We start from the raw sequence: 19,406 nt of genomic DNA, 5'->3' as shown, positions 1-19,406 counted from the left end.
CATGATAAGATTTTTGAGTTTGGCTTCCTTTATTTGGGTAATAGGTAGGCTCCTGGAGGCAGGGTAAAATGACAAGGAAAACCAGAGACTATGAATCAGAGTGTAATGGTAGCCAGGTCTCATTTCAAAACGCCAGAAGATAGTTCAGGGTTCCCATTCAGATGAGATAGTAGAGGCTGTTGAAAGCAAGAACTTCTTACATACTCTCTAATGATACACATTTACAATCAGCTATTCATTTAGATTTGATCCGATGGGTTGCATTACCCAGTTTGTTGCTAATTTGTCCGTATATCATTTGTGGTACATAAAATTTGAAAATATGTGTACTGTTTCCAAGTTGGTCTTTTGTTTTGTTTTGTTTTGTTGTTGAGACAGAGTCTTGCTCTGTCAACCAGGTTGTAGTGCGGCGGCGTGATCTCAGCTCACTGCAGCCTTTCCCTTCTGGGTTCAAGCAGTTCTTGAGTCTCAGCCTCCCGAGTCGCTGGGACTACAGGAGTGAGCCACCGTGCCGGGCCTGTTTCCAAGTTTTAAAGCTTATAATTAACAAGTCCTGACTAGTATAACTTTTTAATTTTAGAATTATAAAATTTTACAAATAAGTCGTTTTCAAGATTATCAACTTTATAGTTTCTTCATTATGTACATAAAGCAGTTATAGTCCATAGTAACTAAGAAGTGAAGGCTCCCCTACAGTAAAACAGATAATTAGTGGGATAGAATTGCAGCTAAAACCTCACCCTGAAATGGTGCTACTCCTTGTAAGCATTAGAATAGAAGGCCTTCAGCAAAGTAATTGTATTTTTGGTGGAACAAACTGCCACAAATTAGCCTATAAATTTGCCAGCTTAATTTGAACTCTGGGTTTTCTCTTAGATCTCATTTTGTCTGACTGTTGTATGTTAAATCACCAAGCAGCTAACTGCATTTATGTCAGTGCAGGACAAGGAATAAAGCAATGAAGAATGCACATGCTCTAGGGAAGTCTCCACACCTCCCTCCTGCTCCCCACGTTTTTACGAGGGAGGTTGTATAATCTAGGAGAAGATTCTCCACTTAGAGAAAAACAAATATGATTTGAGAGACAAGAAGGTCAGCTCTGGGAATCTTTTGGAAGATGAAAAAAATCAGCAATATGTTTAACTCAGAGAAAGGAAGGAAAAGGGAGAGTGTGAAGGGCAATGGAAATCTGTTAGGAACAGAATGTTTCAGTGGTAGGTATTTGGGAGAATAAATACATCCAAAGAGATCATTAATTGGAACCCAGGTTTCTTCTGCCTAAAGGAGGACATATGGTTACTTAGTCACCAGTGGTGCAGCGTATAGTATAATTCATGATCCATATAAACCATATAATTTATCATCCAAATCAGGACAGTTTTGAGCATGAAAGGGAGTTGCTGTTAATAGTATACAGAGGTTGAGTGTGGTGGCTCAAGACAATAATCCCAGCACTTTGGGAGGCCAAGGCAGAAGGATTGCTTGAGGATAGGAAGACCTATCCTCAAGACCTATCCTTAAGACCAGCCTGGGCAATACAATGAGATCCATCTCTACAAAAAATTTAAAAATTAGCCAAGTGTGGTAGTGTGCATCTATAGTCCCAGCTACTCAGGAGTCTGAGGTGAGAGGATCGTTTGAGCCCAGGAGGTCTAGACTACAACAAGCCATGATTGCACCACCACACTTCAGCCTGGGTGACAGAGACCCTATCTTAAAAAAAAAAAAAAAAAACATACATGCATATACATATACATATACACACACACACACACACACACACACACACATATATGCCGGGTGTGGTGGCTCACACCTGTAATCCCAGCACTTTGGGAGGCTGAGGTGGGTGGATCACAAGGTCAGGAGATCGAGACCATCCTGGCTAACACAGTGAAACCCCCTCTCTACTAAAAATGCAAAAAATTAACTGGGCGTGGTGGCACATGCCTGTAATCCCAGCTATTGAGGAGGCTGAGACAGGAGAATCACTTGAACCTGGGAGGCGGAGGCTGCAGTGAGCCGAGGTCACGCCACTGCACTCTAGCCTAGGCGACAGAGTGAGACTCCATCTCAAAAAATATATATATATATAAAAATATATATATATAAAATATATGCATAATATATAAATGATATCAAATATGTATTATATTACATTATATAATAGAAACATTAAACATTATATTAAAAGGATATAATTTATATAAATATGATTATATGTACTATAATATACATTAAATCAGGGGTGTGGTTATCCTGGCCAATAGCCACTTGGTAAAAGAATGGCTAACGCTAACTTTCTTCCCAGACTAGTTCAACAGTGACCCCTTCTGGCCGTTTGGTTAATATGTCAGCCTGGGTTTGCCAAAGGCGGGATGGAATGGTGGCCAGTTGAGACGTTGGTAGGCTGGGGAAGCACTGGAGAGAGCAAGAGGAGCATCTGGGATTGGTCTGAGAAAAGGTTCAGTGATCTACTTGGCCTAACCTAGGATGATTAGCTGTGCTGCAAGCAGCCACTTGATCAACAGCCTTCTGTGCTATTGCCGCCATCCAGGCAATGAGAAAATTTCCCTGCTCTATGCTGTCTAGTAGCAAAGAAACAACAAAATAGTCTTAATTTGCATATTCTATCCCTTGTGTTTCAGGATCAAATAGTGTGAGACTGTAGCCCCTCTGGACTTGTTTAGGAAAAATGGAGGTATGTTAGTTACTTCATGGACATGACTTCTGGGATACTTCAAAAAAAAATTTTTTTTTTTTTTTTTAATTTTGAGACAGAGTCTCCCTCTGTCTCCCAGGCTGGAGTGCAGTAGCGCAATCTCAGCTCACTGGAACCTCCGCCTCCCGGGTTCAAGAGATTCTCCCGCCTCAGCCTCCCGAGTAGCTGGGATTACAGGCGCCCACCACCATGCCCAGCTAATTTTTGTATTTTTAGTAGACACAGGGTTTCACCATATTGGCCAGGCTGGCCTCAACTGCTGACCTCAGGTGATCTGCCTGCCTCGGCCTCCCAAAGTGCTGGGATTACAGGCGTGAGCCACCATGCTCGGCCCAAAAATCTTTTTAATGTATTATTTTTTAATAGGCATAGAGCCAATGCAGTGACTTCTGGGATATAGAAGGGGGATTATATGCTCAGATTTTGTTTTATTTTGCTTTGTCTTATTAAAAATTATCTTTTTAAAAATAATTTTTTTCTTCTTTTTTTTAGTTGACACATGGTGGCAGTAAAAAATAATTTTAATAGAGATAGGGTTTCACTGTGTTGCCCAGGCTGATCTCAAACTCCTGGGCTCAAGCAGTCCTCCTGCCCTGGTCTCCCAAGGTGCTGGAATTACAGGTGTGAGCTCCTGTACCCGGCCTGCTTTCTCTCATAGATGAGAAAACTGAGGCATAAGGAAGTTAAGGTTACAGAGGAAGAAAGCTGATTGGAAAGCTTGAGCTATGACCCTTCTGACTCTTAAATCCGTTAAATTAATTCTTAGTTTTCCATTGGATTGGTATATTTAATGTAAAATTTTTATTTCCTGTATTATAACATCAATACAACCAGCCTGGGCTGGGCGCGGTAGCTCACGCCTGTAATCCCAGCACTTTGGGAGGTCAAGGCAGGCGGATCACTTGAGGTCAGGAGATTGAGACCAGCTTGGCTAACATGGGATACGAATATAAAAATACAAAAATTATCCCGGCATGGTGGCTTTCGCCTGTAATCCCAGTGACTTGGGAGGCTGAGGCAGGAGAATAACTTGAACCTGGGAGGCAGAGGTTGCATGAGCCTAGATCATGTCACCACCCTCCAGCTTGGGTGACAGAGCAAGACTCCATCTCAAATAAATAAGTAAATAAATAAATACATAAAATACAGCTAGCTTGGGCAACATGTGAAACCCCATCTCTACAAAAAATATAAAAATTAGCCGGGCATGGTGGTGTGTACCTGTAGTCCCAGCTACTTAGGTGGCTGCGGTGGGAGGATCATTTGAGCCTGGGAGGTGGAGGTTTCAGTGAGCTGAGACCATGCCACTGCACTCCAGCCTGGGTGACAGAGCCAGACCCTGTTTCAAAAAATCACATCAAATGAAATCAATATATTCCCACAGTTTAATATCCATAAAGTACAAAAAGGGCATAAAGTAAAATATCTTCCTCTCAAGACCTGTCTCACAGCCACCTGGTGTCTCTATAACAGGCCACCAATATTACCCATTTCTGTGAATAGCTAAGTAAATTGTTTATATATCCTCCCACCTTTTAGTGGGTGTATTATGCTATATTCAATCTTCCATTGAAATGTAGGTCATTTCCTATAAACTGTACTGCAATGAATAACGTCTGTATTTACTGTGAGAGAATTCCCAGAATTAGAATGGCTGGGCCAAAGCTATAAGCATTTGTCGTTTGTCTTTTGATAGATACGACCTAATTGCCCCTCTTGGAAGTTGCTGATACTCCTTTCAGCAGTGTATTATTTCTTGGTTTAAAATCTACTTGTTTATCAATAAAGTTTTTGAAAACAAAACTTCATAAACCTCCTGAGAACCAATTCTCTTCTCCTTGTTTCATTGCCCTGAAGAGAGGAAGGAGATGTACCTGACCCTCAGCCTCAGTGTACCTGACCCTCAGCCTTAGTGTACCTGACCCTCAGCCTCAGTGTACCTGACCCTCAGCCTCAGTGTACCTGACCCTCAGCCTCAGTGTATCGGACCCTCAGCCTCAGTGTACCTGACCCTCAGCCTCAGTGTACCTGACCCTCAGCCTCAGTGTATCGGACCCTCAGCCTCAGTGTACCTGACCCTCAGCCTCAGTGTATCGGACCCTCAGCCTCAGTGTATCTGATTCTCAGCCTCAGCACAGTGTATCTGATGACACTTTGACCTGTCTTTCCCAAATGATGTAAATGCTCCTACTGTTATTTTCTGCTGCAGTAAAATAGCTCTTCCTTTATTCACATAAAGGGATAAGTTACATGGACTCCTTATATTTATTATTTAAAGCATGACGAACCATTATGCTGATCTCGTTTTTAATGTTTATTTGGCTTTGGAATTAGCCTTGTTCCCCAGGAAATCATTTCCTGGCTTCTAAGTTGACAGCTCTCTTATTAGTTGTGCCTGACAAGTTTGGTACAACCAGGCTACCAGAGGCAGTTCGTGCAGATGATGATGTTAAAAATCTCTTTATAGGCTGAGTATGGTGGCTCACACCTGTAATCCCAGCATTTTGGGAGGCCAAGGTGGGATTGCTTGAGTCCAGAAGTTCAAGACCAGCCTGGGCAACATGGTCTCTACAAAAAATAATAATAAAAAAAAATTAGCTGGCATGGTGGTGTGCATCTGTGGTCCCATCTACTTCGGAGGCTGAGTTGGGAGGATCACTTGAGCCCAGGAGGTCAAGGCTGCAGTGAGCTCTGATTGTACCACTGCACTCCAGCCTGGATAACAGAGTGAGACCCTGTCTCAAAAATGAAAAGGTGTTTATAGTCAAGTTATTTTTCATAACCCAACCTACCCCCAAATTAGGGTGAATACCCAGAGAACATCTAAAGAAAGGAGTATGCAATGGGGCAGGGCGCGGTGGCTCACACCTGTAATCCCAGCACTTTGGGAGGCTGAGGCTGGCAGATCATTTGAGACCAGGAGTTCGAGACCAGCCTGGCCAACAAGGAAAAACCCCATCTCTGCTAAAAACACAAAAATAGCCAGACATGATGACATGCACCTGTAGTCCTAGCTACTTGGGAGGCTGAGGCAGGAGAACCACTTGAATCCAGGAGGTGGAAGGTGCAGTGAGCCGAGATCATGCCACTGTACTCCAGCCTGGGCAACAGAGTAAGACTTGGTCTCAAAAAAAAAAAAAAAAAAGTATTTTTGTGATCTATTCTTTCATTTGGATTTAGGTGAGCGACCTGTGAGAGTTTATGCCGATGGAATATTTGACTTATTTCACTCTGGTCATGCCCGAGCTCTGATGCAAGCAAAGAACCTTTTCCCTAATACGTACCTCATTGTGGGAGGTAAGAAAACATTTGATGACTTCAGGTGCAGTGCAGAAAAAGATGATAGTAGAGTCTGTATTTCTCTTCTGTCTTTATAACCTGAGTACACCGGCTCTTATTTCCGTTTTTAAGTGAAGGATGTAGTACAGCCTCTCTAAAACATGAAATATATGAGGTACCAGCAACCTAAACCTGGAGAGAGGAGCTTCAAGCTCATTGACTGTGACGTCTGACATTTATCTCACTGTTTGTAGCCGAGTTTCTGCCAGTCACAGGAGCAACAATGACTTCTGTTGCCCAGTTAAAAAACATTTGCTTTAGATTTCACTTTATTACTTTGAATCAACTGGAATACAAAAGTCTGCCAAGGAAATGTCATGTGGTCCAGTCCAGTGTGAATAAAATAGGAACACATGTTTAAGGACTTAATTGATACAGACATGCACAGCAGGTTGATTTCAGAGTCGAAGATCTTGGTCACCTGTTGTGCCGTCTCTTCTCCAGAGTATGAACATACTATTTAGTGAGTGTTGCTCCTGAAGGTATACGCTGCATTAGGAGAAGCGTTGTTACCCAGGTTCAACTGCCTTTAGAAGACTTTTCTTCAGTTGGGGAAGATGGTTGCAGTCCTAAGCAGTGGGAGAAGATGGGAGAGGTCAGTGGCTGAGGAGTGGCTAAGCAAAGAGGACTCCGACCCACAGTTTATGATGTGGTGAACTCAGTTTGCAGCGATGAGCTCACACACAACTTCAAAGGCTTCACGGTGATGAATGAGAACGAGCGCTATGACGCAGTCCAGCACTGCCGTTATGTGGATGAGGTGGTGAGGAATGCGCCCTGGACCCTGACACCTGAGTTCCTGGCCGAACACCGGGTAAGAAACTGGACACATATTTCCCTTCCTTGTTCCAGAATCCCCTCAACTCTCACGACTGCTGGCACGCAGGCTGGTTTTCCACTAGCTCTGTTTGACTTCTACCTCATATATAAGTTTCATAGGAGATGACAGTGATATTACTAGTGATAATAGTCATCCCTGACGTTTATATGGGGTTGGATGGTTTGCAAGCACTTTTACATCCATTCTATTCCATTTTCTCCCCACAACAATCCTGTGGTGTGGTTATCATTTCCACTTTACATGTGAGTAACAAGTCCTAGAGAAACCAAATAACCTGCTCCAAGTTACACCATTGGCAGAGCTGGGAATTGAACTTGTCAGTTACGAGACTTTTCACCCCACACCACAGGCATGTCTACCCTTAGAACGTGCCAGTCTCCTGAGAATATCCATAGCCCCAGGCGAACTCTGAAGACGGTCACATTACCAGGAAACAAGACGGATTAACATAGACTTTTCTTGGCTTAAGTTTCATTTCAGGGCTTTGGTCTTAGGCTAGAAATTGGGTGGAATCAGAAACCAAGGATATTTCTTACTGTTTCTCAGTAAGTTATTATCAACCCCTTACCTCCTTTTAATTCTCCCACATTAAAGTAACAGATTTCAGCCAGGTGCAGTGGCTCATGCCTGTAATCCCAGCACTTTGGGAGACCAATGTGGGAGGATCGCTTGAGCCCAGGAGTTCGAGACCAGCCTGGGCAACATAACGAGACCCTGTCTCTACTTTTTAAAAAAAGCCACAGGTTTCCTGCAAAAGGTGGGTATAAAAGATGAGAAGGATTGATTAGGCCAGGTTAGAGGTCCCCACGCCTGAGGAAACAGCAAGCATGTTGTCAGTTCTCTACAGGGGCGTGTGGAATGTTGTAGGTAAATTGTTGAGTGAGGCAGAAAGAATAAAGGCAGCCAAAGGGCTTCTAAAGCAATATATGGGTAGGCCTGAAGAGGGGATATTTACTGTAACTATTGAGGATTGGGACAGATCTTCTATAATTCTCTGACTTTTCTACATCAACACTTAGCAGCCAGTGGCTCCAAAAGTGGTAAGCAAGCTTATTCTCAGCATCATAGCCCGCAGGCCCACACAGAAGTATGAGGTTAGAGGAATTTCTGTTTGTTTGTTTGTTTTTTTTTTTTTTTGAGACGGAGTCTCGCTCTGTCGCCCAGGCTGGAATGCCGTGGCGCGATCTCGGCTCACTGCAAGCTCCACCTCCCAGGTTCACGCCTTTCTCCTGCCTCAGCCTCCCGAGTAGCTGGGACTACAGGCGCCCACCACCTCGCCCGGCTAGTTTTTTGTATTTTTTAGTAGAGACAGGGTTTCACTGTGGTTTTGATCGCCTGACCTTGTGATCCACCCACCTCAGCTTCCCAAAGTGCTGGGATTACAGGCGTGAGCCACAGCACCCGGCTGGTTAGAGGAATTTCTAACTCTGCTTTTCTCTTTGTTAACAGTATATACTCAACTCTAAGTTTTGCTTTCCCATTCTTTTTTTTTTTTTTTTTGAGATGGAGTCTCGCTCTGTTGCCCAGGCTGCAGTGCAGTGGCGCGATCTTGACTCACTGCAACCTCCACCTCCCAGTTTCAGGCGATTCTCTTGCTTCAGCCTCCCAAGTAGCTGGGATTACAGGCGCCACCACCACGCCCGGCTAATTTTTTTGTATTTTTAGTAGAGACGGGGTTTCACCATGTTAGCCAGGATGGTCTCAATCTCCTGACTTCGTGATCCGCCTGCCTCAGCCCCCCAAAGTGCTGGAATTACAGGCGTGAGCAACCGTGCCTGGCCTTCGGCCTCCTGTTCTTTACTTTGTGCCTATGGATCCCTGACAAGTTGTTCATGAGTAATTGAGATGCTAGCTGAGGGTCTCTGACATAGTCCCAGTGAACATGCTTCACACTACAGTGGTCTCTGGAGGTTGGTAGAGTGATCTTAGTAATTATCAGCAAAAGGCTGGTGGCCCATTCAGGAAGGAGTAAGTGAAGTTTAGCATGTCTCTGAACAACGTTATTGATCCCCAGTGTCATTCGTCTCTTCTTGCTCTTGCAAAGGATATTCATAGTAGTAAAATGGCCGGGCGTGGTGGCTCACGCCTGTAATCCCAGCACTTTGGGAGGCCGAGTCAGGTAGATCACTTGAGGTCAGGAGTTCATGACCAGCCTGGCCAACATGGTGAAACCCCATCTGTACTAAAAATACAAAGATTATCCTGGCGTGGTGACATGCACCTGTAGTCCCAGCTACTCGGGAGGCTGAGGCAGGAGAATTACTTGAATCCAGGAGGCAGAGGTTGCAGTGAGCCGAGATCATGCCGTTGCACTCCAGCCTGGGTGACAGAGCGATACTTGGTCTCAACAACAACAACAAAAAAAGGTAGTAAAATGATAGATCCTGAGGATAAAATGTCTTTTATGGCTTTGGGTTTGTATTTCTCAGGAGTATAGATGTATGTATTCCAGTCATAGGGCTGGTGGTTGCTATTTTTATATTCCCTCTTTTCTCACGGACTGAGAGAAACCAGTTAGGAAAGAAGTAACCTCTTTCTCATATTTTTTTTTTTTTGGAGACAGTCTTGCTCTGTCACCCAGGCTGGAGTGCAGTGGTGCGGTCTCAGCTCACTGTAGCCTCTACCTTCCGGGTTCAAGCAATTCTGCCTCAGCCTCCCAAGTAGCTGGGATTACAGTCGCCGGTCCCCATGCCTGGCTTATTTTTTTGTATTTTTAGTAGAGATGGGGTTTCACTGTGTTAGCCAGGATGGTCTTAAACTCCTGACCTCGTAATCTGCCTGCCTTGGCCTCCCAAAGTGCTGGGATTACAGGTGTGAGCCACCGCGCCCGGCCTTTCTCATACTTTTAGAAACCCTTATTTGACCAAATCCTTCCAGACCCAGGACAGGGAGATTTCCTTCTTTCCTAGGCTCCACCCACTAACTGGTTCACCAGCAAACCCTCTGGCCCTGTTGACCACAGCAAGATGACTGGTGTCCAGAGTGAGGGTAACGGTTCTAGTAGACTAGGAGAAACAGCGAGAAAAGCAGCTGGCTAACTTTCTATTTATGCTCCATAAATCATTAGGTTGGGTGGTTTGTGAATAGATTGTAGCCTGACCTCTGCTTATTGTCCTTTTTCTGGGCCTAAGAACATTGACTGGGTCTTTCTGAATGGCAGTTATCGTGGGTTTTAATGATGTTTCCTTATTTTCAGATTGATTTTGTAGCCCATGATGATATCCCTTATTCATCTGCTGGAAGTGATGATGTTTATAAGCACATCAAGGAGGCAGGTGAGTGACCTGATGTGCTTCCTCACTTTAGGGGATCTCAGGGCAGCTGTAGATGTTCAGCCGTGTTGCTACTTTACAGAGGAAAATGTGTACATTAGAAATTCAACATCCTCTTTCAGGCCACATTTTGGATAAAAGGTAAAGATGAGCATAGCATTCATCAATTCTTCATCATCAGTTCATGACATCCATCAATTCTTGGTATAAACATCTACTTTTGGTATCTCTCTTAATTTCAGGAAACGCTTTGTCATATTTTTCGTAATATTAGGGCTATGTAACTCTTCTTTGCCTTACCTCTGGACTTTCATTCAGTCTTCCTTCTGTATATCAGTATCTCTCCGTTTCATTTAGTAATAACAGATTCTGCTTTTTGAGGAAAGGAAAGGAACGTTGCCCCCAGTTTCCATTTAGTCTTAATACCTGAGCTAACCAGAACCTCACAGTGTTTGTCTGTATGTGTTTCTGAGTCAGGCATGTTTGCTCCAACACAGAGGACAGAAGGTATCTCCACGTCAGACATCATCACCCGAATTGTGCGGGACTATGATGTGTATGCGAGGCGGAACCTGCAGAGGGGCTACACGGCAAAGGAGCTCAATGTCAGCTTCATCAACGTGAGTTCCAACCGCACCCCAGACTTCCCTGACTCTGTGGGATACGTATTGCCTCTCACTCCATCTTAGCTGAACTGGCTTTGCAGTTAGCTCTAATGATCACTCCCAAAAGTTCAGTGAATGAATTACCACTATGTTAACTGTTTACAAAAAGAATGAAACAGTTTCTGCCGTTAACGGTCTAGTACCAACACATTGGTATAAAGCCATACAGCCAACAAAATAAATAAGAAAGAGTAATTTAGATAGTACAGTATTTCTGTTAATAAATTGAAAACTGTGTCTCTTAAACTTCCTTTTTCTTTTTTGGTTGGATGATCTTTTGGAAACCTCCTTAAGCCTATGAACCCTGTCCCCGTGTGGACAGTGACACACGACACACCACTTCCCCGCATAGACCTGAGTTTTAAATTTTGATTGATGAAAGCTTAAGTTTATCTTAGCTTACTATTGCCTTTTAGAAACTCTGTATATTTTACTGGGCTTGGTGGTTCATGCCTGTAATCCCAGTACTTTGGGAGGCTGAGGCGGGAGGACTGCTTGAGGCCAGGAGTTTGAGACCAGTCTGGAGGCAGCATAGTGAGACCCCCATCTCTAAACAAACAGGCAAACAAAAAAACTCATATATATATGTATGTAGTGTATATATATGTATGTAGTATAGATATATTCATTGTTTTTGTAAACAGTTATATATATACTGCAGTATATATATATATACACACACTACATATATATGTAGTATTTCTTTCTTTTTGAGACAGGGTCTTGCTCTGTTGCCCAGGCTGGAGTGCAGTGGCATGATCTCGGCTCGGTGTGGCCTCTGTCTCCTGGGTTCAAGTGATTCTGGTGCCTTAGCCTCCTGAATAGCAGTGATTACAGGCTTGTGCCACCACGCCTGGCTAATTTTTGTATTTTTTTTTTAGCAGAGATGGGGTTTCGCCATGTTTCCCAGGCTGGTCTTGAACTCCTGGCCTCAAGCGATCGGCCCTCCTTGGCCTCCCAAAGCGCTGGGATTACAGGCATGAGCTACCGTATCTATCCGACACCATACATTTTGTATGTAAATTAGACCTCGATAAAATTAATTTAAAAAGAAGAAAGCTGCTAACTTTAATGTCTCCTACATAATCAGTTTAACCATGCTCCCCCACCTGCTCCCATCTCTGTGAATTGTGCTATGAGAATGGATAAAATGATTACATCTAAATATGATTTATCTAGGCAGACAAACACTAGCTCTTGTTAATTTATTTACTATAGCTTTATTTTTTCCCATAAAAATCAGGTGTTTAAAAATTCTAAACATATTCCCTTTCCTCTTTATGATCTGGAAATTATGAGAGCACTTTTTCTTTTTTTGAGATAGAGTAACACTCAGTCACCCAGGCCAGAGTACAGTGGCGCAATCTTGGCTTACTGCAGCCTTGACCTCCGGGCTCAAGTGATCCTCCCATCTCAGCGTCCTGAGTAGCTGGGACTATGGGCACAGGCCACCATACCCAGCTAATTTTTTATATTTTTATTTTTAGTAGAGATGAGGTCTTGCTATGTTGTCTAGGCTGCTTTCGAGTTCCTGGCCTCAAGCAGTCCTCCCACCTTGGCTTCCCAAAGTGCTGGTATTACAGGCATGAGCCACTGTGCCTGGCCAAGGATACTTTTCATTTGACTAAAGACTCCCCTCCCCTCCGCCACAGGGTTTATACCGTTTTCCTTTTCTTTAGCAAAGTCGGTAGGGCCAACGAGTGTCCGCATTTCGCAGATGAGTAAATGGACCTTAAAACACGAAAGCAGCAAAAGCGGAAACACAGCTCATTAAAATAATAGAGTCAGCCAGCGACAGGGGAGACGCAGTTCGATGAGCGGATGAAGCGGAAGATCAGTGTTTTCTCCCTCGATCCATCGTGATGCGTTATTCTCGGCAGTGCTGTGCAGGGATCTTTAGCTGCCTCTGTATCTCCCTCGATCCATCGTGATGCGTTATTCTCGGCAGTGCTGTGCAGGGATCTTTAGCTGCTTCTGTATCTCCCTCGATCCATCGTGATTCGTTATTCTCGGCAGTGCTGTGCAGGGATCTTTAGCTGCCTCTATCTCCCTCGATCCATTGTGATGCGTTATTCTCGGCAGTGCTGTGCAGGGATCTTTAGCTGCCTCTATCTCCCTCGATCCATCGTGATTCGTTATTCTCGGCAGTGTTGTGCAGGGATCTTTAGCTGCCTCTGTATCTCCCTCTGGAATGAGGTTTGGGTCATGCTGGGCATGTTTATGTTCCAAGTTTATGTTTTATCTTTAAAACTCTGACGTTATTTGGCTACCTGCCTGTGACTGGGTATAGCCTATATTTTTAGTTTATTCCCAAATGCCCACAATATTAGCATTACTATTTTGTGTGTGCATCCACAGCATATCTTATCTGTTATTATGCTAATGACATGTGGGGTAGATTAAAGCAAAGCAGTATTCTAGACTGAAAACAGTGTCAGTTGAGTGCTTGAGCCATGTTTTTTTGTTCTCTTATGGTAGAGAAGTTGGGCATAGCATTATTTCTCAAAATAGTTGTTTCTTTATCTAGGAGAAGAAATACCACTTGCAGGAGAGGGTTGACAAAGTAAAGAAGAAAGTGAAAGACGTGGAGGAAAAGTCCAAAGAATTTGTTCAGAAGGTGGAGGAAAAAAGCATTGACCTCATTCAGAAGTGGGAGGAGAAGTCCCGAGAATTCATTGGAAGTTTTCTGGAAATGTTTGGTCCGGAAGGAGCGCTGGTATGTTCTTCCCCACTGGACAGTGTAGGGAGCTCCCATGTTGTGGAAAGAATTACAGAATCATCGAGCACAAAGGGACGTCGACAATTAAGGAGTGATCTAGTCTAGTCCCCTTATCTGGGCAGAACTGTCTTTCAACTGTCCCCAGCAAGGTTTTTGAAATCTTTACAGAAAGAGGTTACACATTCTCCTAGATAATTTTGCCAGCTCTCTATCAACCTTGAAATCTGGTGACAAGAGAAGCAAAACGCCTTGCCCAGCTTTTATTTGTGGTATGATTTTAGATAGAAGGAAAGGAAAGAATAAAGAATAATAAAAAGAAAGCAGCCTCCACTCCAAGTAGCTGCAGCATGAACCCCAGGTAAGGTGGGAATTCTATCTTTGAGGAGTAGCAGTCTTTTCAGCCAAATAAAAGATTGAGCAAGTGAGTCCTAGGTTAGATATCAGGAAGGATCTGTCTGTGAAGGTGTTTGGATGGATTAGAATAATCCTAGAACAGATTATTCGGGAAGAATGGGGAATTTCCCGGGTAATGATAGCAGGTGAGAACCGTTAAATCAGTAGTACAGCATAGACTGCCCTAGTCCCAGATGCTTCAGTGACGGTTCAGTGGGATCCGCGGTATTGCTTCTAACTCTTCCTTTCGGTCTCTCCAGAAACACATGCTGAAAGAGGGGAAGGGCCGGATGCTGCAGGCCATCAGTCCAAAGCAGAGCCCCAGCAGCAGCCCCACTCGCGAGCGCTCCCCCTCCCCCTCTTTTCGATGGCCCTTCTCTGGCAAGACTTCCCCACCTTGTTCCCCAGCAAATCTCCCCAGGCACAAGGCTGCAGCCTATGATATCAGTGAGGATGAAGAAGACTAATTTTCCTCCCTCCTTTCCTCTCCTCTCCCTCTGTCCCATGACCTTCGAAGCTCTCTGTTGAATTCCAGACTGTGACCCCAACACTAAACCTAAGGACAGCTACAAAGGAAAGACAACTGGGGCAAGAGGACCCTGGACTGGGGGAACCAGAACAGCCTGTCCTCCAAGTGACGTCACTCGCCCACACGAAGGAGGGGCTGCACCTTAGAAGCCTGCTCTGCACCCATTTACCCTCCCCGAGGGCTTTGTTTCACTGTTTGTGTTCACGTGATCTCAACAGGGAAATCGTCATTTTTATTACGTTTTTTTAAAATTAGTCTTTCAAATGTAGAACTAATTTTTTGCCCGAGGAGTGGGCAGAAGAAGGAGGTAGTGTAATACGCAGAGGCCTTTCCTTCCCAGTACACTATAGCATTTGCCTTCCGTTCTGAAGCGAAGTGGCTTGCCAAGCCCTTCACGAAATGAGCCATGCTGATGGGTAATCTGTGGAGAAATATCTTAATTTTGATTTCCTTCAGGAAAAGCTAACAGCCAAGTTACAGTCACAAATCCCCTCAACGTACTGCTGTCACCAGTGTCATTGTGGCTGTAGGAAGGAGATCTGAGCCTAACTTGTCTCACTCTCTGAGGAGTTTCTTACTGGACCCAATGGGGGCCATGAAGACACTGACGGGGACGGAAGCATGGCGTCAGCTGCAGTGTTTCTGCTGTGTTCATCTTCTCAGAAATTCTGTGTCTGCTGTGTTCATCTTCTCAGAAATTCTGTGACCCGGTTCTCTGGGAGCCTTTGTGAGTCTCTTTCCTGCCATCTACCTTCAAAGGAAGGAACGCTTTTCGGGTTACGAGGATGAGGAGAGGAGCGGGACAATACTCAATCCTATGCCAAGTCAGTTGAGATTCGTTTCCTACTGGGAGGAGGGCCTGGCCCTGCTACTCCTATTTGAATGTTATTAACGTTACCTAGGCTTTTACAGAGGATACTTTGTAAATGTCTGCCGTTGGAACTTGATGTCAATCCCTTTTGGTAATAGCCATATTGAATAGAGAGATTTGCACAGAATGTAGAAGCAAAAGCATAGGAAACACCTTCCTTTCTGAAGCAACAGCCTCATCATCTTGACCTCTGTCCCTCTTAAGAACATTCTTCACTGGAACCAGAGCTCCACAGAGTCTTTCTTTTCCTCGGAGAGCCGCGGCTGGCAGGGACCTCCCTCCACCGCCCTCCAGCAAGCCACAGAGCATGCCCTCACGGGACAAGATGTGGTAGGTTTTCTCCTTTTCTCCCCACTTCTCACACACGCCTGGTGGTTGTGGTGCCATCTCCATGTTAGCTTGCCTGGGGGGATTCAACATTCCAATCGAAGGATGCTAACACCTAACACCTGTGCTCACGCCTAACACCTGCCCTCACGCCTAACACCTGCGCACACGCCTAACACCTGCCCCAACGCCCAACACCTGCCCCAACGCCCAACACCTGCCCTCACGCCCAACACCTGCCCCAACGCCTAACACCTGCCCTCACGCCCAACACCTGCCCTCACGCCCAACACCTGCCCCAACGCCTAACACCTGCCCTCACGCCTAACACCTGCCCTCACGCCTAACACCTGCTGTTGAGCATGATCTAACTTTCAAAGCCCTGGCCTCCTGTCTCCTTAGCTACTTAGCTACATGGCCTAGCAGATCATCAGCCATCAGTAATCCTGTGGCTAGATTCAGGGGAAAATGGCTTCTGTCCAGGCCCCACCCCCTGTCACTCATAAATACCCCTTGTGGGGGTGGAGTTTTAGTGTTTTCAGCTAAGAAAACCACATTTCCTCTTTTCTTGCCTCTCCGCTAGGACTGTGAGCATCTCCTAGTCCACCCCTTAAACACTTTCTGGTAACACCTGTTCTTCCACCTGAGGGTCAGAGGCTGGAATCATTGCCTGCACAGCAGGACTATCTAGGTTCTTAAAACTTGGATCGCCCAGGCCAGGCGCGGTGGCTCACGCCTGTCATCCCAGCAGTTTGGGAGGCTGAGGCTGGTGGATCACTTGAGGCCAAGAGGTTGAGACCAGCCTGACCAACATGGTGAAACCCCGTCTCTACTAAAAATACAAAAATTAGCCAGGCGTGGTAGTGCGCACCTGTAATCCCAGCTACTTGGAAGGCTGAGGCAGGAGAATCCCTTGAACGGAGGCGGAGGTTGCAGTGAGCCAAGATGGTGCCACTGCCCTCCAGCCTGTGTAACAGAGTGAGACTCTGTCTCCAAAACAAAACAAAACAAAACCACACACACAGAAATAAAAAGAAATAATAAAAATAAATAAATAAAAATACTTGGATCACCCAGAAAGTTAGAGCGTCACAGAGGAGAGGGAGAATGAAGCCTCTTGTTATCCTGATCGCCTATGAAAATGACATTTCTAACTCTTCTCTTGAAGCGCAGTTCTTACTGTCAAAACTGGTCATACAGGCTTTGGCCTGGAGTCCTGTCTTTGAAACAGTTGAAGTTAGTGTTTTCCCGTGTTCCCCAGCGTTATATAGTCTCATCTTATCTGCGCCAGCCTTCGCGCTCTGGGAATTCTGCCTGCTTCCGTCTGACTGACTCTCCCTGGGGTGGAGAGGCAGTGAAGCCTCTTCTGAAGCCCATCGACGTGGTTCCTCCGAGTGCACATTACGCAAGTGTGTTTGGATAGACCGAGAGATGCCCAGAACGTGGTTTTCCTCCCTCCCCACGGGAGCCACACCTCCTACATACATAGTCTGGGTCCCAGATGTTTGGCCCTTTTCCTCTGCTCTCAGTGGGCTGCTTTTGGCATGCCCTGGGCTTGGAACGGACCTGCAGGCTGACAGACCTCTGAGACTGCTAGGGCCAGCAAACGTACATGTTCTTGGGAAACTCCCTTTCCCCTTTTGGTGAGTTTCTACCACCTCAGTCTAATCGTTTTTTCTGAAGCTGTTTGTTTGACTGAAGCTGAAGTCTTTTATGGTGTGGCATATTAGATACTTTGGGGTAAATGTGGTCTTAGGTGCTGGACAAGCATGGGTAGACAGAGGAAGCTGTTGGAATGTTGCATAATTTGGTCATCTGTGCCTAATTAAATGAGGTTAGAGGTGTGTACACCACAACAATGCCTGGGATCTAAATCTTCAGATATTAATGTTTGAGGCTATGGAGCCGTTTCCCTGATTCCCGTACAAGAAAGCAGCCAACATGGATGGGCCAAGTGTGGCCAAGATGACGGAGCCAGAAATGCTGGCCTTAGAGTAGAGCCTCTGTGTGTGAGACGTAAGAAGGCCAGAGCCCTGCAACCAGAGCTGAGGAGGTGCCAGCGCAGCCACTGCCTTCCAGGGGCCTGGACAGAAAGCTTGCTCTTATGCTAGACTCAGAAGCACTGAAGAATGGAGGTTGAAACTTTAGAGGACTAGAAAGGGATCATTTGTGCTGTTGCAGCTATTGCTGATAGCTAGAGCCAAAGACCATTATTTTGCTGAGGCTTGGGTGAGAAAGGGATGTGAGGAGGTTGAAAATCCTGAAGAAGAGAAAAAACATGAGGGAGGTTGAGAAAACTTTTGACACTTTCTGATCGCCGGTAACTCCTTAGGCTGCACCTGAGTGATGGTGGTTTTTTTGGAGGCTGCACAGCTGGTCAGACCATCTCTAGATGTTCTTTCCACAGTGGTTCACAGGGCATCGTTCTCCCTTCCTGGATTATCTTGACTATGGGTAGCTATTTTCAAGAGCTCTTTGCCTTTTTAATCCTGCTCCAGATCACTTATCCAAAATCTTTCCAAATCAATTATATTTTGCTGCTTTTCTTTAATTCCCTAAAAGCCATAGCTTCTAGATTTTCTATCAGCACACAGTCTCACCAGAAGTTGAACCAATACAGGTAGAAAAAGGAAGCCCCCCATTAACATCGGGTTAATGGTAGAGCCAATGTTTTTAACTGGTGGTATTTTTTTAAACTTACCAATATAAGTATTTTTAAAGGTTCTATTTTTCAAAGTCATGACAATGATTGTTCTTGTTTTCTCTCATAGAATAGACTGCCATGGGATAAAGAGTGGTCCCTAGCTTCTATTTTTCCAAGTAAATAAGTAGAACATGTTCTTGGGATTATACCATTAAATGTTAATTTTCTTGAAGAAGAAAGATTGTTGTCTGCCAGGATTTTATGTTAGCACTCGGATTGAGGCAGAAAACGGAAGCACCAAGTTTAACACTGGGATGGCGCGGGTTGTGTTCCTGGAGGTTTGAAGTGGGCCTTCCTGCCTTTTGAGGGGAAAACTGACTGTTTTGAACATATCCTGGATTAGTTGGGTTGTTTTGTATTGAGGATCCCTAAAAGACAAGAGAGTCTTGGAAAGGGCTGCTGGCTTCGTCGTGAACGTTCGTCCCATCACCAGTGTGAGTCGCGAGGAAGTTTTCCTCAAGTGGGGTTCAGTCTCTAATTTTCCTGTCTGTTATTAGTTTGTTCTGAGTTATTTTGGATTTTGTTCTTTAGCCAAATAAAGGCAATGTGGTTTTACCTCATGTTCCGTGTCCTGTGGTTTTTTGTTGTTGTTGTTGTTTTTAGAGACGGAGTTTCGCTCTCATTGCCCAGGCTGGAATGCAGTGGTGCAATCTCGGCTCACTGCAACCTTTGCCTCCCGGGTTCAAGTGATTCTCCTGCCTCAGCCTCCCGAGTAGCTGGGATTACAGACATGCGCCACCACGCCCAGCTAATTTTGTGTTTTTAGTAGAGACGGGGTTTCTCCATGTTGATTAGGCTGGTCTCGAATTCCTGACCTCAGGTGATCCACCCGCCTCGGCCTCCCAAAGTGCTGGGAATACAGGTGTGAGCCACCGCGCTTGGCCATATGCTGTGTTTTGACCTGTGTGGTGCATTTTATGGATTTGGGACTTTTACTTGGACTCTCGGTGCCTTTGCTTCCACACACTGATTCTCTCCTCAGAAATCAAGCTCCATGACCACAGCATCAGGAAATTCCTTTTGT

At 45.0% G+C, this 19,406-nt stretch overlaps 1 protein-coding gene across 5 annotated transcripts in view; it reads left to right on the top strand.

Annotated features, from left to right (window-relative positions):
• PCYT1A (phosphate cytidylyltransferase 1A, choline) overlaps nucleotides 1-18,940 on the top strand; it is a 44,752-nt gene extending 25,812 nt beyond the window's left edge. For all 5 annotated transcript variants that reach the window (XM_050779192.1, XM_050779193.1, XM_050779195.1 and 2 more), the window contains exons 4-9: nucleotides 5,903-6,019; nucleotides 6,724-6,875; nucleotides 10,099-10,177; nucleotides 10,652-10,794; nucleotides 13,367-13,555; nucleotides 14,212-18,940. In XM_050779192.1, the coding sequence (XP_050635149.1) occupies nucleotides 5,903-6,019; nucleotides 6,724-6,875; nucleotides 10,099-10,177; nucleotides 10,652-10,794; nucleotides 13,367-13,555; nucleotides 14,212-14,418 (887 nt within the window). In that variant the 3' untranslated portion in view covers nucleotides 14,419-18,940. The remainder of the gene's footprint in view (nucleotides 1-5,902; nucleotides 6,020-6,723; nucleotides 6,876-10,098; nucleotides 10,178-10,651; nucleotides 10,795-13,366; nucleotides 13,556-14,211) is intronic.
• The last annotated feature ends 466 nt before the right edge of the window (nucleotides 18,941-19,406 follow it).

This window comes from Macaca thibetana, chromosome 2, assembly GCF_024542745.1.
Source record: "Macaca thibetana thibetana isolate TM-01 chromosome 2, ASM2454274v1, whole genome shotgun sequence".
Lineage (NCBI taxonomy): Eukaryota > Metazoa > Chordata > Mammalia > Primates > Cercopithecidae > Macaca > Macaca thibetana.
Note: the sequence above shows the minus strand (reverse complement) of the source record. Positions and strands in the feature narration are given on the sequence as shown.